Source organism: Pecten maximus, chromosome 9 (genome assembly GCF_902652985.1).
Source record: "Pecten maximus chromosome 9, xPecMax1.1, whole genome shotgun sequence".
Lineage (NCBI taxonomy): Eukaryota > Metazoa > Mollusca > Bivalvia > Pectinida > Pectinidae > Pecten > Pecten maximus.
Genome location: NC_047023.1, coordinates 45,045,956 through 45,073,660, shown reverse-complemented (window position 1 = coordinate 45,073,660; position 27,705 = coordinate 45,045,956). Strand labels below are relative to the sequence as shown.

Sequence of the window (27,705 nt, the reverse complement as noted above, 5' to 3'; positions counted from 1 at the left end):
ACTTGTAACTTATCACATGACGGACATAAAATCAGCAACTGTTGAGGATATCGATCACGATAACCAATATCTTAGTTGATTATCCTAAAGAAGACAAGTGAGTATAAAACATATTGTTTCATTTTAGTCATAGTACTCGTGTTGTATCCAGTGACTAGATCTAATTCCATCTTGCTGACAGTGGGCAAAGGTAAAAACGTGTTTGGTCAATTCTGGTGATTAACACCCACAATTGAAATCCAATATTCTTAATGTAGAATAAATCGGGCTCTCAATTACACGATACAAATACCTGTAGTATTCGTTATTATGACGACAATATAGGCTACATGTTGATGTTGTGTTGACAAAAGTCAGAATGGCCATATATCACTTGATTATCACAAAATCTAACTTTCTGAAACTAAAAAAAGTCATCTTTATTACAATAGTATCTTTCTCAAGAAAGAAAATTACTCTGTATCTTCTGATGATATTGTTAACAAATATTACTAATTTGTATCAACAATTTATATATAGAGTCTATATGACAGCGATACGGGAAGTCAGGAGTTTTAGTTTCGTTTTCTGAAAACACAAATCGAGGGCACAGACTGGTAGCTTTATTTGTTAGCAGCACGTATTTATATCAACTGTGTATAGAGGTGTGCCTAGAGACGTATCAATATCAACTGTGTATAGAGGTGTGCCTAGAGACATATTTATATCAACTGTGTATAGAGGTGTGCCTAGAGACTATCAAACAAGGACTAGATGTAAAAGTACTGATTTCTTATTACACAAAGTAAAGTAAGTACTGATTTCTTATTACACAAGTAAAATAAGTACTGATTTCTTATCACATAAAGTAAAGTAAGTACTGATTTCTTATTACACAAAGTAAAGTAAGTACTGATTTCTTATTACACAAAGTAAAGTAAGTACTGATTTCTTATTACACAAAGTAAAGTAAGTACTGATTTCTTATTACATAAAGTAAAGTAAGTACTGATTTCTTATTTACACCAGTAAAATAAGTACTGATTTCTTATTACACAAAGTAAAGTAAGTACTGATTTCTTATTACACAAAGTAAAGTAAGTACTGATTTCTTATTACACAAAGTAAAGTAAGTACTGATTTCTTATTACACAAAGTAAAGTAAGTACTGATTTCTTATTACATAAAGTAAAGTAAGTACTGATTTCTTATTTACACCAGTAAAATAAGTACTGATTTCTTATTACACAAAGTAAAGTAAGTACTGATATCTTATTACACAAAGTAAAGTAAGTACTGATTTCTTATTACACAAAGTAAAGTAAGTACTGATTTCTTATTACACAAAGTAAAATAAGTACTGATTTCTTATCACATAAAGTAAAGTAAGTACTGATTTCTTATAAAACAACCCGTCAGTAAGTACTGATTTCTTATAAAACAACCCGTCAGTAAGTACTGATTTCTTATAAAACAACCCGTCAGTAAGTACTGATTTCTTATAAAACAACCCGTCAGTAAGTACTGATTTCTTATAAAACAACCCGTCAGTAAGTATACTGATTTCTTATAAAACAACCCGTCAGTAAGTACTGATTTCTTATAAAGCAACCCGTCAGTAAGTACTGATTTCTTATTACACAAGTAAAAAAAGTACTGATTTCTTATTACATAAAGTAAAGTAAGTACTGATTTCTTATTACATAAAGTAATATAAGTACTGATTTCTTATCACATAAATTAAAGTAAGTACTGATTTCTTATCACATAAAGTAAAGTAAGTACTGATTTCTTATTACACAAAGTAAAGTAAGCATAAGTACTGATTTCTTATTACACAAGTAAAGTAAGTACTGGTTTCTTATTACATAAAGTAAAATAAGTACTGATTTCTTATTACATAAAGCAAAGTAAGTACTGATTTCTTATTACACAAAGTAAAGTAAGTACTGATTTCTTATCACACAAAGTAAAATAAGTACTGATTTCTTATTACACAAGTAAAGTAAGTACTGATTTCTTATTACATAAAGTAAAGTAAGTACTGATTTCTTATTACACAAAGTAAAGTAAGTACTGATTTCTTATTACACAAAGTAAAGTAAGTACTGATTTCTTATTACACAAGTAAAATAAGTACTGATTTCTTATCACATAAAGTAAAGTAAGTACTGATTTCTTATTACATAAAGTAAAGTAAGTACTGATTTCTTATTACACAAGTAAAATAAGTACTGATTTCTTATTACACAAAGTAAAGTAAGTACTGATTTCTTATTACACAAAGTAAAGTAAGTACTGATTTCTTATTACACAAGTAAAATAAGTACTGATTTCTTATTACACAAAGTAAAGTAAGTACTGATTTCTTATTACACAAAGTAAAGTAAGTACTGATTTCTTATTACACAAAGTAAAGTAAGTACTGATTTCTTATTACACAAAGTAAAGTAAGTATTGATTTCTTATTACACAAAGTAAAGTAAGTACTGATTTCTTATAAAACAACCCGTCACTAAGTACTGATTTCTTATCACATAAATTAAAGTAAGTACTGATTTCTTATCACATAAAGTAAAGTAAGTACTGATTTCTTATTACACAAAGTAAAGTAAGCATAAGTACTGATTTCTTATTACACAAGTAAAGTAAGTACTGGTTTCTTATTACATAAAGTAAAATAAGTACTGATTTCTTATTACATAAAGCAAAGTAAGTACTGATTTCTTATTACACAAAGTAAAGTAAGTACTGATTTCTTATCACACAAAGTAAAATAAGTACTGATTTCTTATTACACAAGTAAAGTAAGTACTGATTTCTTATTACATAAAGTAAAGTAAGTACTGATTTCTTATTACACAAAGTAAAGTAAGTACTGATTTCTTATTACACAAAGTAAAGTAAGTACTGATTTCTTATTACACAAGTAAAATAAGTACTGATTTCTTATCACATAAAGTAAAGTAAGTACTGATTTCTTATTACATAAAGTAAAGTAAGTACTGATTTCTTATTACACAAGTAAAATAAGTACTGATTTCTTATTACACAAAGTAAAGTAAGTACTGATTTCTTATTACACAAAGTAAAGTAAGTACTGATTTCTTATTACACAAGTAAAATAAGTACTGATTTCTTATTACACAAAGTAAAGTAAGTACTGATTTCTTATTACACAAAGTAAAGTAAGTACTGATTTCTTATTACACAAAGTAAAGTAAGTACTGATTTCTTATTACACAAAGTAAAGTAAGTATTGATTTCTTATTACACAAAGTAAAGTAAGTACTGATTTCTTATAAAACAACCCGTCACTAAGTACTGATTTCTCATTACATAAAGTAAAGTAAGTACTCGTCTTATTAAACACCCCGTGTAACAAAGTACGGTAAGTACTCGTCTTATTGAACACCCCGTGTAACAAAGTACGGTAACTACTCGTCTTATTGAACACCCCGTGTAACAAAGTACGGTAACTACTCGTCTTATTGAACACCCCGTGTAACAGTAAAGTAAGTACTCGTCTTATTAAACACCCCGTGTAACAAAGTAAAGTAAGTACAGCTGTACTCGTCTTATTAAACACCCCGTGTAACAAAGTAAAGTAAGTACTCGTCTTATTGAACACCCCGTGTAACAAAGTAAAATAAGTACTCGTCTTATTAAACACCCCGTGTAACAAAGTAAGGTAAGTACTCGTCTTATTGAACACCCCGTGTAACAAAGTAAAGTAAGTACTCGTCTTATTGAACACCACGTAAGGTAAGTACGCGTCTTATTAAACACCACGTGTAACAAAGTAAAGTAAGTACTCGTCTTATTAAACACCCCGTGTAACAAAGTAAAGTAAGTACTCGTCTTATTAAACACCACGTGTAACAAAGTAAGGTAAGTACTCGTCTTATTAAACACCACGTGTAACAAAGTAAGGTAAGTACGCGTCTTATTAAACACCACGTGTAACAAAGTAAGGTAAGTACTCGCCTTATTAAACACCCCGTGTAACAAAGTAAGGTAAGTACTCGTCTTATTAAACACCCCGTGTAACAAAGTAAGATACACGTACTCGTCTTATTAAACACCCCGTGTAACAAAGTAAGGTAAGTACTCGTCTTATTAAACACCCCGTGTAACAAAGTAAAGTAAGTACGTCTTATTAAACACCCCGTGTAACAAAGTAAAGTAAGTACTCGTCTTATTAAACACCCCGTGTAACAAAGTAAGGTAAGTACTCGTCTTATTAAACACCCCGTGTAACAAAGTAAAGTAAGTACGTCTTATTAAACACCCCGTGTAACAAAGTAAGGTAAGTACTCGTCTTATTAAACACCCCGTGTAACAAAGTAAGGTAAGTACTCGTCTTATTAAACACCCCGTGTAACAAAGTAAGGTAAGTACTTGTCTTATTAAACACCCCGTGTAACAAAGAACGGTAAGTACTCGTCTTATTAAACACCCCGTGTAACAAAGTAAAGTAAGTACGTCTTATTAAACACCCCGTGTAACAAAGTAAAGTAAGTACTCGTCTTATTAAACACCCCGTGTAACAAAGTAAGGTAAGTACTCGTCTTATTAAACACCCCGTGTAACAAAGTAAAGTAAGTACGTCTTATTAAACACCCCGTGTAACAAAGTAAGGTAAGTACTCGTCTTATTAAACACCCCGTGTAACAAAGTAAGGTAAGTACTCGTCTTATTAAACACCCCGTGTAACAAAGTAAGGTAAGTACTCGTCTTATTAAACACCCCGTGTAACAAAGTAAAGTAAGTACTCGTCTTATTAAACACCCCGTGTAACAAAGTAAGGTAAGTACTCGTCTTATTGAACACCCCGTGTAACAAAGTAAGGTAAGTACTCGTCTTATTAAACACCCCGTGTAACAAAGTAAGGTAAGTACTCGTCTTATTAAATACCCCGTGTAACAAAGTTAAGTAAGTACAGCTGTACTCGTCTTATTAAACACCCCGTGTAACAAAGTAAGGTAAGTACTCGTCTTATTAAACACCCCGTGTAACAAAGTAAGGTAAGTACTCGTCTTATTAAACACCCCGTGTAACAAAGTTAAGTAAGTACAGCTGTACTCGTCTTATTAAACACCCCGTGTAACAAAGTAAGGTAAGTACTGATTTTTTATCAAACAGCCCGTGTCACAACAAGATTGGTTGTCAGGTTGAACAGCGGTAGCACACGTTGTTTTCCCTACCAAGGTACCCGGGGTTCGATTGCCTGGTCGGATGTGAACGGGTTAGGAGTCGATCAGCTCATCTGACACTTAAGATCACTTGAGCGCATCCCTCCGGGCTAACATAAGTTGACATTTACTGTTTTACATTTGTTATAAACTAGATAAGTTTACATTTTATTAGAATAACCGGAACATCAATTCCTTTTGTACGTATACCAATCGGCTAACCTCGGCTGACTCGGTACCGTTCACCCTCTACGGAGACATGTACAATTCCGGGAAAAGCCACTAGGCCTATCACTTTCGATATCGAGTTTTCTGTAAACTTGTAACTTATCACATGACGGACATAAAATCAGGAACTGTTGAGGCTATCGATCACGATAACCAATATCTTAGTTGATTATCCCAAAGAAGACACGGTGAGTATAAAACATATTGTTTCATTTTAGTCATAGTACTCGTGTTGTATCCAGTGACTAGATCTAATTCCATCTTACTGACAGTGCGCAAAGGTAAAAACGTGTTTGGTCAATTCTGTTGATTAACACCCAGAATTATAATCCAATATTCTTAATGTAGAATAAATCGGGCTCTCAATTACAAGATACAAATACCTGTAGTATTCGTTATTATGACGACAATATAGGCTACATGTTGATTTTGTGTTGACAAAAGTCAGAATTGGCATATATCACTTGATTATCACAAAATCTAACTTTCTGAAACTAAAAAAACCCATCTTTATTACAATAGTATCTTTCTCAAGAAAGAAAATTACTCTGTATCTTCTGATGATATTGTTAACAAGTATTACTAATTTGTATCAACAATTTATATACATAGAGTCTATATGACAGCGATACGGGAAGTCAGGAGTTTTAGTTTCGTTTTCTGAAAACACAAATCGAGGGCACAGACTGGTAGCTGTATTTGTTAGCAGCACGTATTTATATCAACTGTGTATAGAGGTGTGCCTAGAGACGTATCAATATCAACTGTGTATAGAGGTGTGCCTAGAGACGTATCAATATCAACTGTGTATAGAGGTGTGCCTAGAGACATATTGATATCAACTGTGTATAGAGGTGTGCCTAGAGACATATTTATATCAACTGTGTATAGAGGTGTGCCTAGAGACATATTTATATCAACTGTGTATAGAGGTGTGTCTAGAGACGTATCAATATCAACTGTGTATAGAGGTGTGCCTAGAGACGTATCAATATCAACTGTGTATAGAGGTGTGTCTAGAGACATATTTATATCAACTGTGTATAGAGGTGTGCCTAGAGATTATCAAACAAGGACTTGATGTAAAAGTACTGATTTCTTATAAAACAACCCGTCACTAAGTACTGATTTCTTATTACACAAAGTAAAGTAAGTACTGATTTCTTATTACACAAAGCAAAGTAAGTATTGATTTCTTATTACATAAAGTAAATTAAGGACTGGTTTCTTATTAAACAAAGTAAGGTAATTACTGATTTCTTATTGAACATAGTAAAGTTTTCATTAAACTCTCTTTGTAACAAAAATAAAATAAGTACTGATTTCTCATCAAAGAAAATAAAGGAAGTACTGTATTGTTTTAACTAACTTTCTTCAGTCTTCACCACAGTATATATGTATTATTAATAAAAATATATGGAAATTCCTTTAGACTCACATTGGTACAAAGATAAGTCATATAGGTAAATATGTAGATCTATAATGGTTGCCTGTCGAAGTGAAATTGCTTTGTAATTTTACTACGTGGCTTCATATATAAACAAACAATTGTTTTGTGAAACAATTATAATACAATAATAAGATGAAATTCAGATAGTACGTTATTCTTATCATATGCCAATATACGTGATTCGAATGTATACTGTTATTCACTTCCGCTATCTGCACCCCTGGATTATATTATGGCAAGTAAGGAAGATCACTAACTATTAGATTGGTGTCAATAAATTCCTAACCAACTGTTCATCTGACCATAGATCATAGAGGAACTTAGTACAAAGTCAGTCAAATTTACGATAAGGCGACGTCGAAATTCGTTTATTTACCAAAAGGATCCAACTAGTCCAAAAGGCGGTGGTGACCGAGCTGTCAATTTCGCCCTGTCATATTCCAGGAGTGCAGAGAGCGGATATACATATTCCTAGAAGGGTATCGAGGACTTTAGCTCGATCGGTTGAGCTAAAGTCAAGAGAAGGTCTCTCTAGCCGAGCGGTATATTGCGACTAGTATTTACCAGGGTTACAGTTATGACAAAGAAAATATTTCAGCATGTACATGTATTGTAAATGACATCTTAATATGGGATACTAAGAGGTCATTGTTAGTCGCTTAACAAGGTGTCCCTACACAGTATGCGACAAATCGTATGAAGTAACAGTAGGGATCATGGTATGGCTTTTTTGTGTCGTCTTTAAAGAAGTAAAATAATAAATAGAACGTATTGTTGAAACTCTTCTAGATCGATCAAGACGACATAATTTTACGTCCCAGACACAAGTGAAATTTGGTGCGAACATAAATCTATTGTGACGTCACTGTTACTGTTTTGCTGGTGCAGACGACAAAAAATGGCAGACCCTGAGCCCCACCTTAGTATGATGTAAAAGAAATGTCTTAGAGGATACGAGTTCGGGTGTCATCTGTCGACAACACTATCAGACGAGATTGCCCTGGAGATACGGCAATAATCTATAACTATGATCTTTTATCAGTAAAGGTGTTGAGACGAGGTTTATAACTCGATACTGCAATCTCTTGTCATGACCTTGTTTTTAAGGTAACAGGCACATCATATATGAGGACGGGTATTTATATAAGACCGTTGTCCAGGGGGATTTCGATAGACAAATCAAGGGGTACACCAATAATCAGGGTCATATGAGGACGGGGGTCTACGGTTACACCAATAATCAGGGTCATATGAGGACGGGGGTCTACGGTTACACCAATAATTAGGGTCAGATGAGGACGGGGGTCTACGGTTACACCAATAATCAGGGTCATATGAGGACGGGGGTCTAGGGTTACACCAATAATCAGGGTCATATGAGGACGGGGGTCTACGGTTACACCAATAATTAGGGTCATATGAGGACGGGGGTCTACGGTTACACCAATAATCAGTGTCATATGAGGACGGGGGTCTAGGGTTACACCAGTAATCAGGGTCATATGAGAACGGGGGTCTAGGGTTACACCAATAATCAGGGTCATATGAGGACGGAGGTCTACGGTTACACCAATAATTAGGGTCATATGAGGACGGGGGTCTACGGTTACACCAATAATCAGGGTCATATGAGGAAGGGGGTCTAGGGTTACACCAATTGTCAGTCATATGGGAACGGGGGTCTAGGGTTACACCGAAAGTCAAGGTCATATGAGGACGGGGATCTACGGTTACACCAGTTGTCAGAGTCATATGAGAACGGGGGTCTAGGGTTACACCAAAGTCAAGGTCATATGAGGACCGGTGTCTAGGGTTACACCAATAATTAGGGTCAGATGAGGACGGGGGTCTACGGTTACACCAATTGTCAGAGTCATATGAGGACCGGTGTCTAGGGTTACACCAGTAATCAGGGTCATATGAGAACGGGGGTCTAGGGTTACACCAATAATTAGGGTCATATGAGGACGGGGGTCTACGGTTACACCAATAATCAGGGTCATATGAGGACGGGGGTCTACGGTTACACCAATAATCAGGGTCATATGAGGACGGGGGTCTACAGTTACACCAGTAATCAGGGTCATATGAGGACGGGGGTCTAGGGTTACACCAATAATTAGGGTCATATGAGGACGGGGGTCTACGGTTACACCAATAATCAGGGTCATATGAGGACGGGGGTCTACGGTTACACCAATAATCAGGGTCATATGAGGACGGGGGTCTAGGGTTACACCAATAATTAGGGTCATATGAGGACGGGGGTCTACGGTTACACCAATAATCAGGTTCATATGAGGACAGGGGTCTAGGGTTACACCAACTATCTGTCATATGAGAACGGGGGTCTAGGGTTACACCGAAAGTCAAGGTCATATGAGGACCGGGCGGTGTCTAGGGTTACACCAATAATCAGGGTCATATGAGGACGGGGGTCTACGGTTACACCAATAATCAGGGTCATATGAGGACGGGGGTCTAGGGTTACACCAACTATCTGTCATATGAGAACGGGGGTCTAGGGTTACACCGAAAGTCAAGGTCATATGAGGACCGGGCGGTGTCTAGGGTTACACCAATAATCAGGGTCATATGAGGACAGGTGTCTACGGTTACACCAGTAACAGGATCATATAAGGCTGGTTTCGGGGGGTACTCAAATAGTCAGGGTCATAGAAGGTCGGTTTCTAGGGTTGCACCAATTGCCAGTGTCATAGAAGGTCGGTTTCTAGGGGTACACCAATAGTCAGGGTCATAAAAGGTCGGTTTCTAGGGGTATACCAATAGTAGGGGTCATAGAAGGTCGGTTTCTAGGGGTATACCAATAGTCAGGGTCATAGAAGGTCGGTTTCTAGGGGTACACCAATAGTCAGGTTTATAAAAGGTCGGTTTCTAGGGGTACACCAATATTCAGGGACAAAGAGAGCCGGTTTCTAGACGTACACAAATAGTCAGGGTCATAGGTCGGTTTCTAGGGAGACACCAATAGGCAGGGTCATAGAAGGCCGGTTTCTAGAGGTACACATATAGTCAGGGTCATAAAAGGTTGGTTTCTAGGGTTACACCAATAGTCAGGGTCATAGAAGGTCGGTTTCTAGGGTTGCACCAATTGCCAGTGTCATAGAAGGTCGGTTTCTAGGGTTGCACCAATTGCCAGTGTCATAGAAGGTCGGTTTCTAGGGGTACACCAATAGTCAGGGTCATAAAAGGTCGGTTTCTAGGGGTATACCAATAGTCAGGGTCATAGAAGGTCGGTTTTTAGGGGTACACCAATAGTCAGGTTTATAAAAGGTCGGTTTCTAGGGGTACACCAATATTCAGGGACAAAGAGAGCCGGTTTCTAGACGTACACAAATAGTCAGGGTCATAGGTCGGTTTCTAGGGAGACACCAATAGGCAGGGTCATAGAAGGCCGGTTTCTAGAGGTACACATATAGTCAGGGTCATAAAAGGTTGGTTTCTAGGGTTACACCAATAGTCAGGTTCATGAAAGGATGGTTTCTAGGGGTACACCAATAGTCAGGGTCATAGAAGGTCGGTTTCTAGGGAGACACCAATAGTCAGGTTCATAGAAGGTCGGTTTCTAGAGGTAAACAAATAGTCGGGGTCGTAGAAGGTCGGTTTCTAGGGGTACACCAATAGTCAGGGTCATAGAAAGCCGGTTTCTAGGGGTACACCAATAGTCGGGGTCATAGAAGGTCGGTTTCTAGGGGTACACCAATAGTCGGGGTCATAGAAGGTCGGTTTCTAGGGGTACACCAATAGGTCAGGGTCATAGAAGGTCAGTTTCTAGGGAGACACCAATAGTCTGGGTCATAAAAGGTCGGTTTCTTGAGGTACATACACCAATAATCAGGGTCATAGAAAGTCAGTTTCTAGGGATACATCAATAGTCGGGGTCATAGAAGGTCGGTTTCTAGGGTACACCAATAGTCAGTGTCATAGAAGGTCGGTTTCTAGGGAGACACCAATAGTCAGTGTCATAGAAGGTTGTTTTCTAGGGTACACCAATAATCAGGGTCATATGAGGACAGGTGTCTACGGTTACACCAGTAATCAGGATCATATAAGGCCGGTTTCGGGGGGTACTCAAATAGTCAGGGTCGTAGAAGGTCGGTTTCTAGGGTTGCACCAATTGCCAGTGTCATAGAAGGTCGGTTTCTAGGGGTACACCAATAGTCAGGGTCATAAAAGGTTGGTTTCTAGGGGTATACCAATAGTAGGGGTCATAGAAGGTCGGTTTCTAGGGGTATACCAATAGTCAGGGTCATAGAAGGTCGGTTTCTAGGGGTACACCAATAGTCAGGTTTATAAAAGGTCGGTTTCTAGGGGTACACCAATATTCAGGGACAAAGAGAGCCGGTTTCTAGACGTACACAAATAGTCAGGGTCATAGGTCGGTTTCTAGGGAGACACCAATAGGCAGGGTCATAGAAGGCCGGTTTCTAGAGGTACACATATAGTCAGGGTCATAAAAGGTTGGTTTCTAGGGTTACACCAATAGTCAGGTTCATGAAAGGACGGTTTCTAGGGGTACACCAATAGTCAGGGTCATAGAAGGTCGGTTTCTAGGGAGACACCAATAGTCAGGTTCATAGAAGGTCGGTTTCTAGAGGTAAACAAATAGTCGGGGTCGTAGAAGGTCGGTTTCTAGGGAGACACCAATAGTCAGGGTCATAGAAGGTCGGTTTCTAGGGGTACACCAATAGTCAGGGTCATAGAAAGCCGGTTTCTAGGGGTACACCAATAGTCGGGGTCATAGAAGGTCGGTTTCTAGGGGTACACCAATAGTCGGGGTCATAGAAGGTCGGTTTCTAGGGGTACACCAATAGGTCAGGGTCATAGAAGGTCAGTTTCTAGGGATACATCAATAGTCGGGGTCATAGAAGGTCGGTTTCTAGGGTACACCAATAGTCAGTGTCATAGAAGGTCGGTTTCTAAGGAGACACCAATAGTCAGTGTCATAGAAGGTTGGTTTCTAGGGTTCACCAATAGTCAGTGTCATAGAAGGCCGGTTTTTAGGGAGACACCAATAGTCAGGGGTCATAGAAGGCACAGCTGTACAGTTGAAACTTGCACATGCATATTTCATTAAAAAAAAAGATTAGTTTTAAACCTTACTTAGATATCCTGGTGAGCGAGTGGGACCCTTTATGACTCTTGTTAAGATTTGTAAATACAAAATTATTTATCTATATCAATATGTTTATTTTTAGATAAAGCAATGGATTAGACTGAAGATCAGACATGGGTATTTATATCTAGACTATTATTCAATAATGAATAACATGTAACATGGGCACTTTTGCAAAAAAAAAAAAAAAAAAAAAAAAAATTATTTCATCCAATTTCTTAAACACTAATTTTCTTTGATAGTTTCTCAATTTTCCAATGTATATATCTAAAAAAGTAAATTTCTAAATATTTTTTCCGTATCGAAATATAAGATTCAAGAAATATCAGATCTATAATGATGTAAACATTTCTAATCATTAAATGTTAAGACCAAAAGGAAGATCCTCACGGGAGATCCCATCGGAAACATAACAGGAAGCGCAAAACCAGTTCTCCTAAACTGGAGCGGAAGAAGATTGCTATCGCACAAAATGCAAGGGTGGATGAAAAACAGCCAAAGGATGGCCGGACAGAGGATGACTTCCATGAAATTACTCATTCAGCATGCGGAAGCGATGAGGATAGTCAAACTGTCCTAACGGGTACGCAACAAATAATTACTAATGACAGCATTGGTAGATTGAAGGTTCGGAGTATGAGGATGCATGTGTGAGGGTATGTGTGAGGGTATATATGTGGGGGTATATGTGTGAGGGTATATATGTGGGGGTATATGTGTGTGAGGGTGTATGTGTGAGGGTATATGTGTGAGGATGCATGTGTGAGGGTATATGTGTGAGGGTATATGTGTGGGGGTATATATGTGGGGGTATATGTGTGAGGGTATATGTGTGAGGGTATATATGTGAGGGTATATGTGTGAGGGTGTATGTGTGGGGGTATATGTGTGAGGGTGTATGTGTGGGGGTATATATGTGGGGGTATATGTGTGAGGGTATATGTGTGAGGGTGTATGTGTGGGGGTATATGTGTGAGGGTGTATGTGTGGGGGTATATGTGTGAGGGTGTATGTGTGGGGGTATATGTGTGGGGGTGTATGTGTGAGGGTATATGTGTGAGGGTATATATGTGGGGGTATATGTGTGAGGGTGTATGTGTGAGGGTATATGTGTGAGGGTGTATGTGTGTGAGGGTGTATGTGTGGGGGTATAAGGGTGAGGATGTATGTGTGATATACATGTGTGAGGGTGTATGTGTGGGGGTATATGTGTGGGGGTATAAGGTGTGAGGGTGTATGTGTGGGGGGTATATATGTGGGGGTATATGTGTGTGAGGGTGTATGTGTGGGGGTATATGTGGGGGATATGTGTGAGGGTGTATGTGTGGGGGTATAAGGGTGAGGATGTATGTGTGATATACATGTGTGAGGATGTATGTGTGGTGGGTATATGTGTGGGGGTATAAGGGTGAGGATGTATGTGTGAGGGTATATGTGTGGGGGTATATGTGTGAGGATGTATGCGTGGGGGTATATGTGTGGGGGTATAAGGGTGAGGATGTATGTGTGAGGGTATATGTGTGGGGGTATATGTGTGAGGATGTATGCGTGGGGGTATATGTGTGGGGGTATATATGTGGGGGTATATATGTGGGGGTATATGTGTGGGGTTATATGTGTGAGGATGTACGTGTGGGGGTATATGTGTGGGGGTATATATGTGGGGGTATATGTGTGAGGGTGTATGTGTGGGGGTATATATGTGGGGGTATATGTGTGAGGGTGTATGTGTGGGGGTATATGTGTGGGGGTATATGTGTGAGGGTATATGTGTGGGGGTATATGTGTGGGGGTATATATGTGGGGGTATATGTGTGAGGGTATATGTGTGGGGGTATATGTGTGGGGGTATATGTGTGAGGGTGTATGTGTGGGGGTATATGTGTGGGGTATATGTGTGATGGTATATGTGTGAGGATGTATGTGTGGGGGTATAAAGGTGATGGTGTATGTGTGAGGGTATATGTGTGAGGATGTATGTGGGGAGCGGGCTGTAGTGGCCGAGTGGTTATGGTGTCCCGAGACTTTATCACTTGCCCTCCACCTCTGTGTTACGAGTTCGAACCATACGTGGGGCAGTTACCTGGTACTGACCGTAAGGTGTTTTTTCTCCAGGTACACCAGTTTTCCTCCGACGTACTTAAATGACACTGGCTGTTAAGAGGACGTTAAACCTAAAAAAAACAACAAAAAAACAACAAAAAACCAAACCCGTAATTGGGATACAAGATTAAGGTTGTAGTGTGGAGATATATGGGTGAGACATATATGTGAGGATGTATGTGTGAGGGTATATGTGTGAGAATGTATGTGTGAGGATGTATGTGTGGGGGTGTATGTGTGAGGGTGTATGTGTGATGGTGTATGTGTGTGAGGATGTATGTATGAGGATATATATGTGAGGATGTATGTGTGGGGGTATAAGGGTGAGACATATGTGTGAGGATGTATGTGTGAGGATATATGTGTGAGGATGTATGTATGGGGTATAAGGGTGAGGATGTATGTGTGATGGTGTATGTATGAGGATATATGTGTGGGGTTATAAGTGTGGGGGTGTATGTATGATGGTGTATGTGTGTGAGGATGTATGTATGAGGATATAGATGTGTGAGGATGTATGTGTGAGGATATATATGTGAGGATGTATGTATGGGGTATAAGGGTGAGGATGTATGTGTGATGGTGTATGTATGAGGATATATGTGTGGGGGTATATGTGTGGGGGTGTATGTATGAGGATATATATGTGAGGATGTATGTATGAGGATATAGATGTGAGGATGTATGTATGAGGATATATATGTGTGAGGATGTATTTATGTTGATACATGGGTGAGATATACATGTGAGAAACAGGTGTGAGGATACATATGTGAAGATACATGTGTTAGGATATATGAGTGAGGACGTATGTGAGGATACATATGTGAGGATACTATAATATCAACACATGGAAATTACTTGTTGTCTGATGAAATTAATATCAACATTCTGAATGCCGTTCAAAAATACATTAAAGATAGTAAGATATTTGATTAAACTCAAAATTAACCATACTTATTCAAATGTTATTTTCTAGACCCAGACTCATTCAATTAGTTTTTGGTTATTATTTTACCTGTATTTACATATATTCTATATTGTTCATATTCTTGGTATAAGAATGTGGTGAACCTGCGACCTGCTTCAAAAGTCAGCTGATCCCTGAATATCTCTGATTGATTGATTTAATTCAAAACTAGTATATTCAACTAGAATCTTTTTATTCCAGAGTATAATTACACAGTTTGTTATATCTAACATATGAAAGCTTTGCTTGGATGCAGGGGCATTCAGTCTGAATCTAGCACACTAAGATGGATGGCTACAGAAGGAGGAGTAAGACATTTTATGCCTGAACATCTATAGTGCTGCTGGATTTAAGGCTGGGCGCCAATCCTGTATCTAAGCAATAGCTATTAACTGAGAACAAAATCTTTTTATAACTCTGTAACATGATCATAATTTGACAAAGGATATACTAGAACCTTATTACCTCCCTTTTCCACTAATTGTTAGTTCTTTTTATAATTACCTCCCTTTGACCATATATAAAAATCAATATATTCATAAAACAAATTTCATCTCCATAGATATTTCATCTCCATTGACTTAATTTATATACATATTTCTTATACTTTTTCACTTTCAATTGTTTTAGTTTAATTCTACTATTGTTCTGTTTGTATTGGGGAAGACTTATATAGGCCAAGCCTGCTGTCAAACCCATTTGTATAAATGTTATACAATAAAATATGTTGAAATGAAATGAGGATACATGTGTGAGGATACATGTGTGAGCACTTTATGTGAGGATACATGTGTGAGCACTTTATGTGAGGATACATGTTTGAGCACTTTATGTGAGGATACATGTTTGAGGATACATGTGTGAGCACTTTATGTGAGGATACATGTGTGAGTACTATATGTGAGGATACATGTGTGAGCACTTTATGTGAGGATACATGTGTGAGGACGTATTTGTGTGGATACATGTGTGAGGAATCATGTGTGATATACATGTGTGAGGATGAATGTGTGAGGATTGAGGTGTTTATAGGACAAGCAAGTGTGTTTCTAAATTATCTGAAGTTACTTTTAAATAATGTGGCTTAAACAATTCTGATTGTAGTATAAAAACAAATCGACCGAGATTAGAAAATTTTGAATGAATATCTGTATAAACATGTATATTATAATGAACTATATTTTATAAAGATACTTCCAATTTGTTATAATCGACTATTATGTCAAGATTGAATTATTTGTTTTTGAAATAGCAACATTATAAATATTATGGTTTAATTTTTGAAGGCTGGTACTCGGATTCATCAGATTCCGACCATGAAATGGACCAGCCGTCACTTCTGGAACAGCTTAAGACCATCCTGGATAATTATCAAGACGCCCAAATCATCCGGGTAAGTTTCATTATTAATAACTGGACAAATATCAAGGCACCCGAATCATCCGGGTAAATTTTGTTATTAATAACTGGACAAATATCAAGGCGCCCGAATCCTCCGGGTAAGTTTCGTTATTAATAACTGGACAAATATCAAGGCGCCCGAATCCTCCGGGTAAGTTTCGTTATTAATAACTGGACAAATATCAAGGCGCCCGAATCCTCCGGGTAAGTTTCGTTATTAATAACTGGACAAATATCAAGGCGCCCGAATCATCCGGGTAAATTTTGTTATTAATAACTGGACAAATATCAAGGCGCCCGAATCCTCCGGGTAAGTTTCGTTATTAATAACTGGACAAATATCAAGGCGCCCGAATCCTCCGGGTAAGTTTCGTTATTAATAACTGGACAAATATCAAGGCGCCCGAATTATCCGGGTAAGTTTTGTTATTAATAACTGGACAAATATCAAGGCGCCCGAATCATTCAGGTAAATTTTGTTTTCCATACTGGACAAATATCAGGATGACTAAAACATCAGGGTAAGTTAAGTTTTTAGCTCACCTGCCCGAAGGGCAAGTGAGATTATGCCGTGGTGCGGCGTCCTTCGTCCGTCCGTCAGGCTGACAGGCCTCAATTTTTAGCCAACCATCATCAGATGGTGGGCTATTCAAATGGCCTTGCGTCCGTGGTCCGTCCATCCCTCCGTCCGTCCGTAAACAATTCTTGTTATCGCTAATCCTCAGAAAGTACTGAAGGGATCTTTCTCAAATTTCATATGTAGGTTTCCCTTGGTGCCTAGTTATGCATATTGCATTTTGAGACCAATCGGAAAATAACATGGCCGACAGGCAGCCATCTTGGATTTTGACAATTGAAGTTTGTTATCGCTATTTCTCAGAAAATACCAAAGGTATCTTTCTCAAATTTCATAAGTAGGTTCCCCTCGGTGCTTAGTTATACATATTGCATTTCCAGACTAATCGGAAAATAACATGGCCGACAGGCAGCCATCTTGGATTTTGACAATTGAAGTTTGTTATCGCTATTTCTCAGAAAGTGCTAAATGGATCTTTCTCAAATTTCATACATAGGTTCCCCTTGGTGCCAAGTTATGCATAATGCATTTTGAGACCAATCGGAAAATAACATGGCCGACAGGCAGCCATCTTGGATTTTGACAATTGAAGTTTGTTATCGCTTTTTCTTAGAAAGTACTAAAGATTTCTTTCTCAAATTTCATATGTAGGTTCCCCTTGGTCCCTAGTTATACATATTGCATTTTGAGATCAATCAGAAAACAACATGGCCGACAGGCAGCCATCTTGGATTTTGACAATTGAAGTTTGTTGTCGCTATTTCTCAGAATGTAGTGAAGGGATCTTTCTCAAATTTCATATGAAGGTTTCCCATGGTCTGTAGTTATGCATATTGCATTTTGGGACCAGTCGGATAATAACATGGCCGACAGGCAGCCATCTTGGATTTTGACAATTGAAGTTTGTTATCGCTATTTCTTAGAAAGTACTAAAGGGATCTTTCTCAAATTTCATACATAGGTTCCCCTTGTTTGAAAAGTACTAGAGGGATGTTTTTCAATTTACACAGATTAGTAGGAGGAAGTGAAAAATAGAGAAAAGATCAATCTGACATGGAACCTATAAAGATCATTCAATGGTGGGCGCCAAGATCCTTGTGGGGTCTCTTGTTTCATTTAAACAACCGCTTCCCAATAACCAAGATGCCCAGGGACTTGATATAAGGCCTGTAGCATCCTGGGCTAAAAAGCTAAAATGTTTGCTAAAATGAATGACCTTGACCTTCATTCAAGGTCACATGGGTCAAATAGGCTATAATTTTCAACCGACTTCTCAATAACCAAGAGGCCCAGGGACTTGATATTGGACCTGTAACATGCTGGGGTGAAGGGCTACAGAGTCTGTTCAAACAAATGACCTTGACCTTCATTCAAGGTCACAATGGTCAAATAGGCTATAATCTTCACACGACTTCTTCTCAATAACCAAGAGGCCCAGGGACTTGATACTGGGCCTGTAACATGCTGGGGTGAAGGGCTACAAAGTCTGTTTAAACAAATGACCTTGACCTTCATTCAGGTCACAATGGTCAAATAGGATATGATCTTCAAACGACTTTTTCTCAATAACTAAGAGCCCCCCCCCCCCCCAAAAAAAAAAAGCTGGGGTAAAGGGTACTAATTTTTTTCAAATGAATAACCTTGACCTACATTCAAGGTCACAGGGGTAAAATCGGCTTAAATCTGTAAACAATAAACGATAAACGATAGCCAAGAGTCTCCAAGACCTGATATTAGGCCAATAGTATGCTGAAATGAAGGACTGAAAAATTTATTGATATGAATAAACCTAGCTTATTCTGATATTTGAATAAAAAGTATCTGTAGAAATGACCTCAATCAACTTCAAAGTTGCTGTAGTGCCAGATGAGTGATACAGGCCCAGCCTCTTGTTAAATTTATGTTGGCATAAGGGTTGCTTACCTTTAAGAAGCTTCATTCTATCCGCAAATGACTGTCATTTATGTAAAATTGTCAATTATAAAGGTAACGTTTAATGACGTTTGTTGTTATTCATGGAGAATGTATGAAGGAATATTTTAAATGCCTTTTGTAAGTGAAATTTGTAATACTTTTGTGGGAAAGAACCTACTACAAAACAACGAAAATAACGTGCTCAGGAATTTAACACGCACACATCTATAGTATATTATAATGAACTAGTAATTTGTTCTGTGTTTCTTTGTCTTCTCACATGAGCTTCTTCTGCACCTGTTATATGTTTCAACATACTTATACCTGTTCACTTTAGTAAAAGAAAAAAAAAACTTAACAAAAAGATCTTAGATATTTAACATATACCTCACAGGAACTGATTCAAAATGCCGATGACGCAAAAGCCACAGAGATGAAGGTTACATATGTAAAAGATGGTCAGATGAATAACCCGCGACAGCACAAGCTGAACGGATGTTATTCAGAATATTTCAGGGTAAGTGGTTAGATCAAAATGGATTGAGAACAAAGCTACAACATATTAAGTATGTCTAATGCATCCTTTGCAAGCAGGCCACTCCTCAAACAACATTCATTCTAACTACTGATATAAAACAACACTCGTTTTGATCCCTGATAGGAAACAACACTCATGTTGACTACTGACATGAAACAACACTCATGTTGACTACTGATATAAAACAACACTCACTTTGACTACTGACATGAAACAACACTCATTTTGACTACTGATATAAAACAACACTCATTTTGACTACTGATATAAAACAACACTCACTTTGACTACTGACATGAAACAACACTCATTTTGATCCCTGATAGGAAACAATTAACGCTCATTTTGATCCCTGATATAAAACAACACTCATGGCAAGTCTGCATGACATTGGGTTTAAAGAGCAATGTCTATAACCCGCTCATAGTAAGATATATAAGGTATGAAATATGTGACAAAATTACTGTTGGTTGAAATAAACACTGCTTGATTTCAGAATATTATGCAATATATATTGAATTTCATTGATAGTACCGCAGGGTTTTGATGAAAAACGATTTTATTCACTTTCAAATATCATAAACACCTTTTGTTAATGATATCTAAATATGTATATAACACCTGGGTTACATAAATAACATTGTATCAGGCCATCATGCAGGATACAAGAATGAAAATGAGAATGAGAATCCTGCTAAATAATAGTAAACTGATTTTAAGGAATTAAAGACCGAAATGGTAATAGCTGTTAAAAACTTATGTATTGTAGATATGTAACAATTCATCCTTAATAAACGTGAATATTGCTCAATGTAACAAATACAATATGTGTGTGTTGATGATATTATGTAATAGATTTATAGTGACTACTATGGAAAATAGAAAATAATTAGCACTCGTACACAATGACAGCGTTCATAAATTGAATATATATATATTATGTATTTTTACATTACAAAGTAAGAGATAGTTTGCAGAGATACATAGTGATATGTATATGTGTATATATATATGCTACCTGGTACTTTGTATTAATATTACTTTACTATTGAATGATAATTATATGCATATGATCATAGTGACAGTATACATATATGTTGTTTTTTGATATTCTCAATAAGTGTATATTTACTATGGTACACAAGAAATATTTGTCAGCGGTACATAGCGACACTAATTATGTATGTTAGCAACATCAAGGTATGCATGGTCAATGTGAACCATTACACAGATTGACTATATAGCTGACAGACGGTAATAAGGATGGACAGACGGTAATAAGGATGGACAGACGGTAATAAGGATGGACAGACGGTAATAAGGATGAACAGACGGTAATAAGGCTGGACAGATCGTAATAAGGATGGACAGATGGTAATAAGGATGGACAGACGGTAATAAGGATGGACAGATGGTAATAAGGATGGACAGACGGTAATAAGGATGGACGGATGGTAATAAGGATGGACAGACGGTAATAAGGATGGACAGACGTTAATAAGGATGACATACGGTAATAAGGATGGACAGATGGTAATAAGGATGGACAGATGGTAATAAGGATGGACAGACGGTAATAAGGATGGACAGACGGTAATAAGGTTGGACATATGGTAATAAGGATGGACAGACGATAATAAGGATGGACAGACGGTAATAAGGATGGACAGACGGTAATAAGGATAGACAGACGATAATAAGGAATAAGGATGGACAGACGGTAATAAGGATGTAAACACGGTAATAAGGATGGACAGACGGTAATAAGGATGGACAGATGGTAATAAGGATGGACAGACGGTAATAAGGATGGTCAGACGGTAATAAGGATGGACAGACGGTAATAAGGATGGACAGACGGTAATAAGGATGGACGGACGGTAATAAGGATGGACAGATGGTAATAAGGATGAACTGACGGTTATGAGGACAGACAGACGGTAATAAGGATGGGCAGACGGTAATAAGGATGGACAGATGGTAGACGGTAATAAGGATGGGCAGACGGTAATAAGGATGGACAGATGGTAATAAGGAATAAGGATGGACAGACGATAATAAGGATGGACAGACGGTGATAAGGATGGACAGACGGTTATAAGGATGGACGGATGGTAATAAGGATGGGCAGACGGTAATAAGGACGGACAGACGGTAATAAGGATGGACAGACGGTAATAAGGATGGACAGACGGTAATAAGGATAGACAGACGGTAATAAGGATGGACAGATGGTAATAAGGATGGACAGACGATAAGAAGGATAGACAGATGGTAATAAGGATGGACAGACGGTAATAAGGATGGACAAATGGTAATAAGGATAGACAGACGGTAATAAGGATGAACAGACGGTAATAAGGATGGACAGACGGTAATAAGGATGGACAGACGGTAATAAGGATGGACAGACGGTAATAAGGATGGACAGACGGTAATAAGGATGGACAGACGGTAATAAGGATGGACAGATGGTAATAAGGATGGACAGACGGTAATAAGGATGGACGGATGGTAATAAGGATGGACAGACGGTAATAAGGATGGACAGACGTTAATAAGTACGGACAGACGGTAATAATAATAGATGGTAATAAGGATGGATGGACGGTAATAAGGATGGACGGACGGTAATAAGGATGGGCGGATGGTAATAAGGATGGACAGACGATAATAAGGATGGACAGACAGAGTGATTACATATCTACCTTAATTCAATGTATTCCATTTACTTGTAGATGGTAAATCTTTATTTGTATAGGTATAGTTTTAGCAATCAGAAATAAGATTTTTTTTTCAGATATTTTGCTAAAATAGCTTGTTATAGATATAGATCTATATATATAATTATTTACTTCATTATGAGAGCCATTAACCTTACAAATAGCATAAACATTAGATATTTTCTAACTGTCAGGTATTATCCCTTCCTGTGAGATTTTATTAATAAGTAAATATAATGGTAAGGCTAGGCTTGATTTCTATGGGTAAGATTCTATCAGGACCAGATGGTTTATTTTCATTTAGTATACTTAATTGATCATATACATCCTGTTGTGTTACATGAATATTATCAAGTGTAGATTGTGGTTGAAGATTATCATTTTCAAAAGTATGAGGGTTAGGTTGATTTGCAGAAGATGTAGCTATAGAAGTGAAGTAATAATTTAGTATTTCTGCTTTCTGAGTTGGATGGTAAATAGATTGGTCAGTGGTTGAGAGAGGAGGTATATCTTTATTATTGATGCCAGTGACAGTTTAGGCTATTTTCCACCATTTTCTTGGGGGTAGTGATTTGTTAGCAAGAGAGGAGTGTACATTTTCAAAGTAATCAAATTTAGCTTTCTGTATAAAAACAGAAAAAAAATCAATCATTGTAACGAATACTGTATCAAAACAATAAAAAACAATAATATCATTGTAACAAATACTGTATTAACACCGTAAAAAACAATAATATCATTGTAACGAATACTGTATCAAAACAGTAAAACATAATAATATCATTGTAACAAGTACTGTATTAACACGTAAAAAACAATAATATCATTGTAACGAATACTGTATTAACACCGTAAAAAACAATAATATCATTGTAACGAATACTGTATTAACACCGTAAAAAACAATAATATCATTGTAACGAATACTGTATTAACACCGTAAAAAACAATAATATCATTGTAACGAATACTGTATTAACACCGTAAAAAACAATAATATCATTGTAACGAATACTGTATCAAAACAGTAAAACATAATGATATCATTGTAACGAATACTGTATCAAAACAGTAAAAACAATAATATTGTAACGAATACTGTATTAGCACCGTAAAAATAATAATATCATTGTAACAAATACTGTATTAACACCGTAAAAAACAATAATATCATTGTAACGAATACTGTATTAACACCGTAAAAAACAATAATATCATTGTAACGAATACTGTATCAAAACAGTAAAACATAATAATATCATTGTAACGAATACTGTATCAAAACAGTAAAACATAATAATATCATTGTAACAAATACTGTATTAACACCGTAAAAAACAATAATATCATTGTAACGAATACTGTATTAACACCGTAAAAAACAATAATATCATTGTAACAAATACTGTATTAACACCGTAAAAAACAACAATATCATTGTAACAAATATTGTATCAAAACAGTAAAACATAATAATATCATTGTAACAAGTACTGTATTAACACCGTAAAAAACAATAATATCATTGTAACAAATACAGTATCAAAACAATAAAAAACAATAATATCATTGTAACAAATACTGTATCAAAACAATAAAAACTAGATTTGATCAAGATCAAAACACGGGATTTCCAACAAGAAAATGATCGCTGACATGTTCTCATTCTGACGAACGCTTTTGTACGTTTTACCTACGATTTCTCTTCGTTTTCTCCTCGTTTTCTATTCGATTTCTCTTCACTTCCCTTCTTTAACCGATCAGTTGACCTTCTAACGTTGGAGACATCTTTAAAATAACCTTTTTCTTTCACATAGGATTAAAATAAACCGGTTTAAAAGAATTAGAATTTTTAGATTTTGTATCATTTGACCTCCGTGAATCGTGTATCTCGTACCTTGTATCGTGTTAACTGTACCTGTATCTCGTACCTTGTATCGTGTTTACTGTACCTGTATCTCGTACCTTGTATCATGTTAACTGTACCTGTATCACGTACCTTGTATCGTGTTTACTGTACCTGTATCTCGCACCTTGTATCGTGTTAACTGTACCCTGTATCTCGCACCTTGTATCGTGTTTGCTGTACCTGTATCTCGTACCTTGTATCGTGTTACCTGTACTTGTATATCATACCTTGTATCGTGTTTACTAAACCGTGAATCGGGTATCTCGTACCTTCTATCGTGTTAACTGTACCCTGTATCTCGTACCTTGTATCGTGTTTACTATACTGTGAATCGTGTATCTCGTACCTTGTATCTCGTACCTTGCATCGGGTTTACTAAACCGTGAATCGTGTATCTCGTACCTTGTATCTTGTTTACTGTACTGTGAATCGTTTATCTCGTACCTTGTATCGTGTTTACTCTACTGTGAATCCCGTTCCATGTATCGTGTATCCCGTACTGTATCATGTATCCTGTAACATTTATCGTCTATCCCGTCCAACAAGAAAATGATCGCTGACATGTTCTCGTTCTGACGAACGCTTTTGTACGTTTTACCTTACGATTCTCTTCGTTTTCTATTCGTTTTCTCTTCGCTTCCCTTCTTTAACCTATCAGTTGACTTTCTAACGTTGCAAACATCTTTAAAATAACGTTTTCTTTCACATACGATGAAAATATTTTGAAAATTTGAAATTTTCGATTTTTGATCATTTGACCTTTGTGACCTTGAGCGGAGGTCAACATCAATGAAAAGCAATTAAGTTTGTAGCCCTTTGTCCAAGCTATCACTGTACCAAAAATTAAATCTGTATGTGTAAAGATATAGGAGTAAAAGGAAATTTAGTGCATTTTTGGGACAAATTTGAATTTTGCGGGAAAACCAACATTTTTCAAAGTGCCATTTCTACGTCATTTTTTATCGCACGACCATAAAACTTGCACCGTTTGTCATGATTAATCATGCGCTTTCCGATTCATATAAAAAAATTAGTAATTTTGAATTTTAAACTTTTTGACCTTGATTTGACCTCATGCTTAGACCTTGACCTTGAGATATTTTTTGATAACATGTATAAGAAAAAAGTTAGTGCCGACCATGATCTACAAGATGCACTGATTGTTCAGGGAATAAAACGAACAGAAAAAGAGCCTGACTCAAAAGATTTTTTTTAAATTTTAGTTTTTTTGATATTTTGACCTTGAATGAAGGTCAAGGTCAATGAAAAATAGTATTTTTTGTAGCTACTCTAACATGCTATTGTTGTGCCAAATACCAAATCTGTAGACATGTATGCATAAATGAAGGAGCTGAAAAAAATTTAATCATTTTTTGCCGATTTTTGAATTTTGGCGGGAAAAACTTCGAAATTTTCAAAGTGCCAAATCTCCGTCATTTTTTATCCGATTATTAAAAGATTTGCACACTCCGTCTCAGTGGTTCATGCTCTTTCAAGCGAGATGAAAACAATATTTAGTTTCAGAAATTTTTTTCCGACATTTTGTTTACCCCTTCGCAAGGCCGTGACCTTGACATATTCTCTGATAACATGGCACGGATAAAAGTTAGCCCTGACCATGATCTACATAATACACTGAACGGGAACGAAATAAAACGACCCGTTACGAAGTTAAGATCGTTCAAAAAACGTCCAAAATTTTTCTATTTATAGATCTGTGAGCTTGACCGTTGAACGTATGAACATAAAACTGCACCAAGATCGACAACTTGATATTGTCTATCATGTACTAAGATATGAACGTTCTATCTGCATTCGTTGTTGAGAGATTTTGGTCACAAAAAAAGTGTTAAGAATAATGATTAAATAAGTATTTATATAATAATCCGAATGTTTATGTTAATGACCGTAGCGACTAAACAACAACTGTTCTGAATACATAATGACAAAATTAGATGATCTGACCATACGGGAACATTGTACGATGTTTACTTGCCGAAATATACGCAATTTAATTCCAATCCAAGCCGCCTCGCAGCTTCAGGTCGCCATCTTTGTTAAAATCAATGCACCTGTGCGTTTGGAAGAGTAAGTAAGTACTGCAAAGCTTCTAAATGATCTTGCGATACAAATTTTAAGATTATAATAGAAACGTATATGGATTTTAAAATAATTTGATTTAAATTACTTATGCTTTTGGTTGGCAAATAGTAGCAAGTATTTACAATGAACTTTAACGTTGTACTCAGTACTGACCACGACGCTTTTATTTAGACGTTTTCTGTTTCTTTCGCTTCATTTCATTTAAAGAATCGTTTTAGATTTCCCAGTAATTTCGCGGGAAATGAATTTGATGACGTGGGAAGACCACATGCTATAGAATCAGGCATCTATAGTCGATAAGTGGAGGTTTGGAGTGGATAACACTTCGGTCCATTAGCTGGCGTCGGTTACGTGACCCAGAAAACACGACGATAATAAAAATAGAAGACCATTGAACATTACCGGATTATTTTCGCAATTTTTGAGACACCATTGTGCTAAATTACAATGGAAAGTAACACTGATTTAATTCATAGCTATCGTATCATAAGCTATATGTACAGTGGACCCTCGATAACCTACTTTCGTTTTACAGTTTACGGATATTGTCATATAAATAATTCATCCTCTCAACCATAGTCGAATTACTTCACGGGATAGTTCTATCAAGTATATTTGTACTTCTCATGTACAGGGTGCATCTTTGTTTAAAATTGACTGGTCTGCAGGTGTGATTTGGCTACTCTCAGCAGACTCTGACCCCAGGGTCACGTTACTATTGTATCCCTTTGTAATGGATTACTACAACTTTCTACCTTCTGGAAGAGACGTGTATATGATATACCATATTTACGTGGATGGAAACTTCAGCATTTTAAATACTTTAATATATAAATACTTATAACCGGTAAGCTTGTAATAATAATAATAATAAGAAAAAGAAAATTACTGTATCAAAACAGTAGAAAACAATAATATTGTAACAAATACTGGATCAAAACAGTAAAAACAACAAAGAAGTTAAAAAAAAAACGAAAAAAAACCGTTTATGACTATGGTAAAGTGAATTGCGCCTCGCCCAACCCATAATTTTTAATTTTTTCATATTTGATTAATACTTGACAAATGATTAAGCTTACTGATGACAAATCTATTGAACTAAGTGAAAAAAACACAATGCATATTTTTCCACAAGTCTGTGTTAATGTTGCTTTACTTCCAGTCTCCCGCCTTGTGTGTATATAACGACGCAGTGTTCAACAAACAGGACTGGAAGTACATTACAAGTATCTACCGCAGCGGAAAACGTGAAGACGCTCTGAAAGTAGGCAGGTTCGGACTCGGGTTCAAGTCAGTGTTTCACATGACAGGTTTGTAATTTTTCCTGAGATTAATAGTGCCCTCTGAGATTCTTGCTAGACCAACTTTTTATACCATCGATAAAATCCTTCGAAATGTTTTCATAAAGGAAGGGTACAACAGATGGGATAGACCATGGTATTTGGTTGGTAGCATGGTGGGATGAAGGGCTACAGAGT

The 27,705-nt window shown here is 36.8% G+C and overlaps 1 protein-coding gene across 3 annotated transcripts; it reads left to right on the top strand.

Annotated features, from left to right (window-relative positions):
* On the top strand, window positions 1–27,583 carry LOC117334928 (sacsin-like). 3 transcript variants are annotated; one of them, XM_033894781.1, is made up of 6 exons: window positions 1–97; window positions 12,072–12,106; window positions 12,360–12,572; window positions 16,349–16,455; window positions 19,349–19,471; window positions 27,390–27,583. In XM_033894781.1, the coding sequence occupies exons 2-6, from the start codon at window positions 12,103–12,105 to the stop codon at window positions 27,543–27,545; spliced, it is 603 nt and encodes a 200-aa protein (XP_033750672.1). In that variant the 5' UTR covers window positions 1–97; window positions 12,072–12,102; the 3' UTR covers window positions 27,546–27,583. The 3 variants fall into 3 exon arrangements, with proteins under 3 accessions (XP_033750672.1, XP_033750670.1, XP_033750671.1); XM_033894779.1 differs by lacking the exon at window positions 1–97 and adding an exon at window positions 5,477–5,590; XM_033894780.1 differs by lacking the exon at window positions 1–97 and having other exon boundaries at window positions 10,713–12,106.
* The last annotated feature ends 122 nt before the right edge of the window (window positions 27,584–27,705 follow it).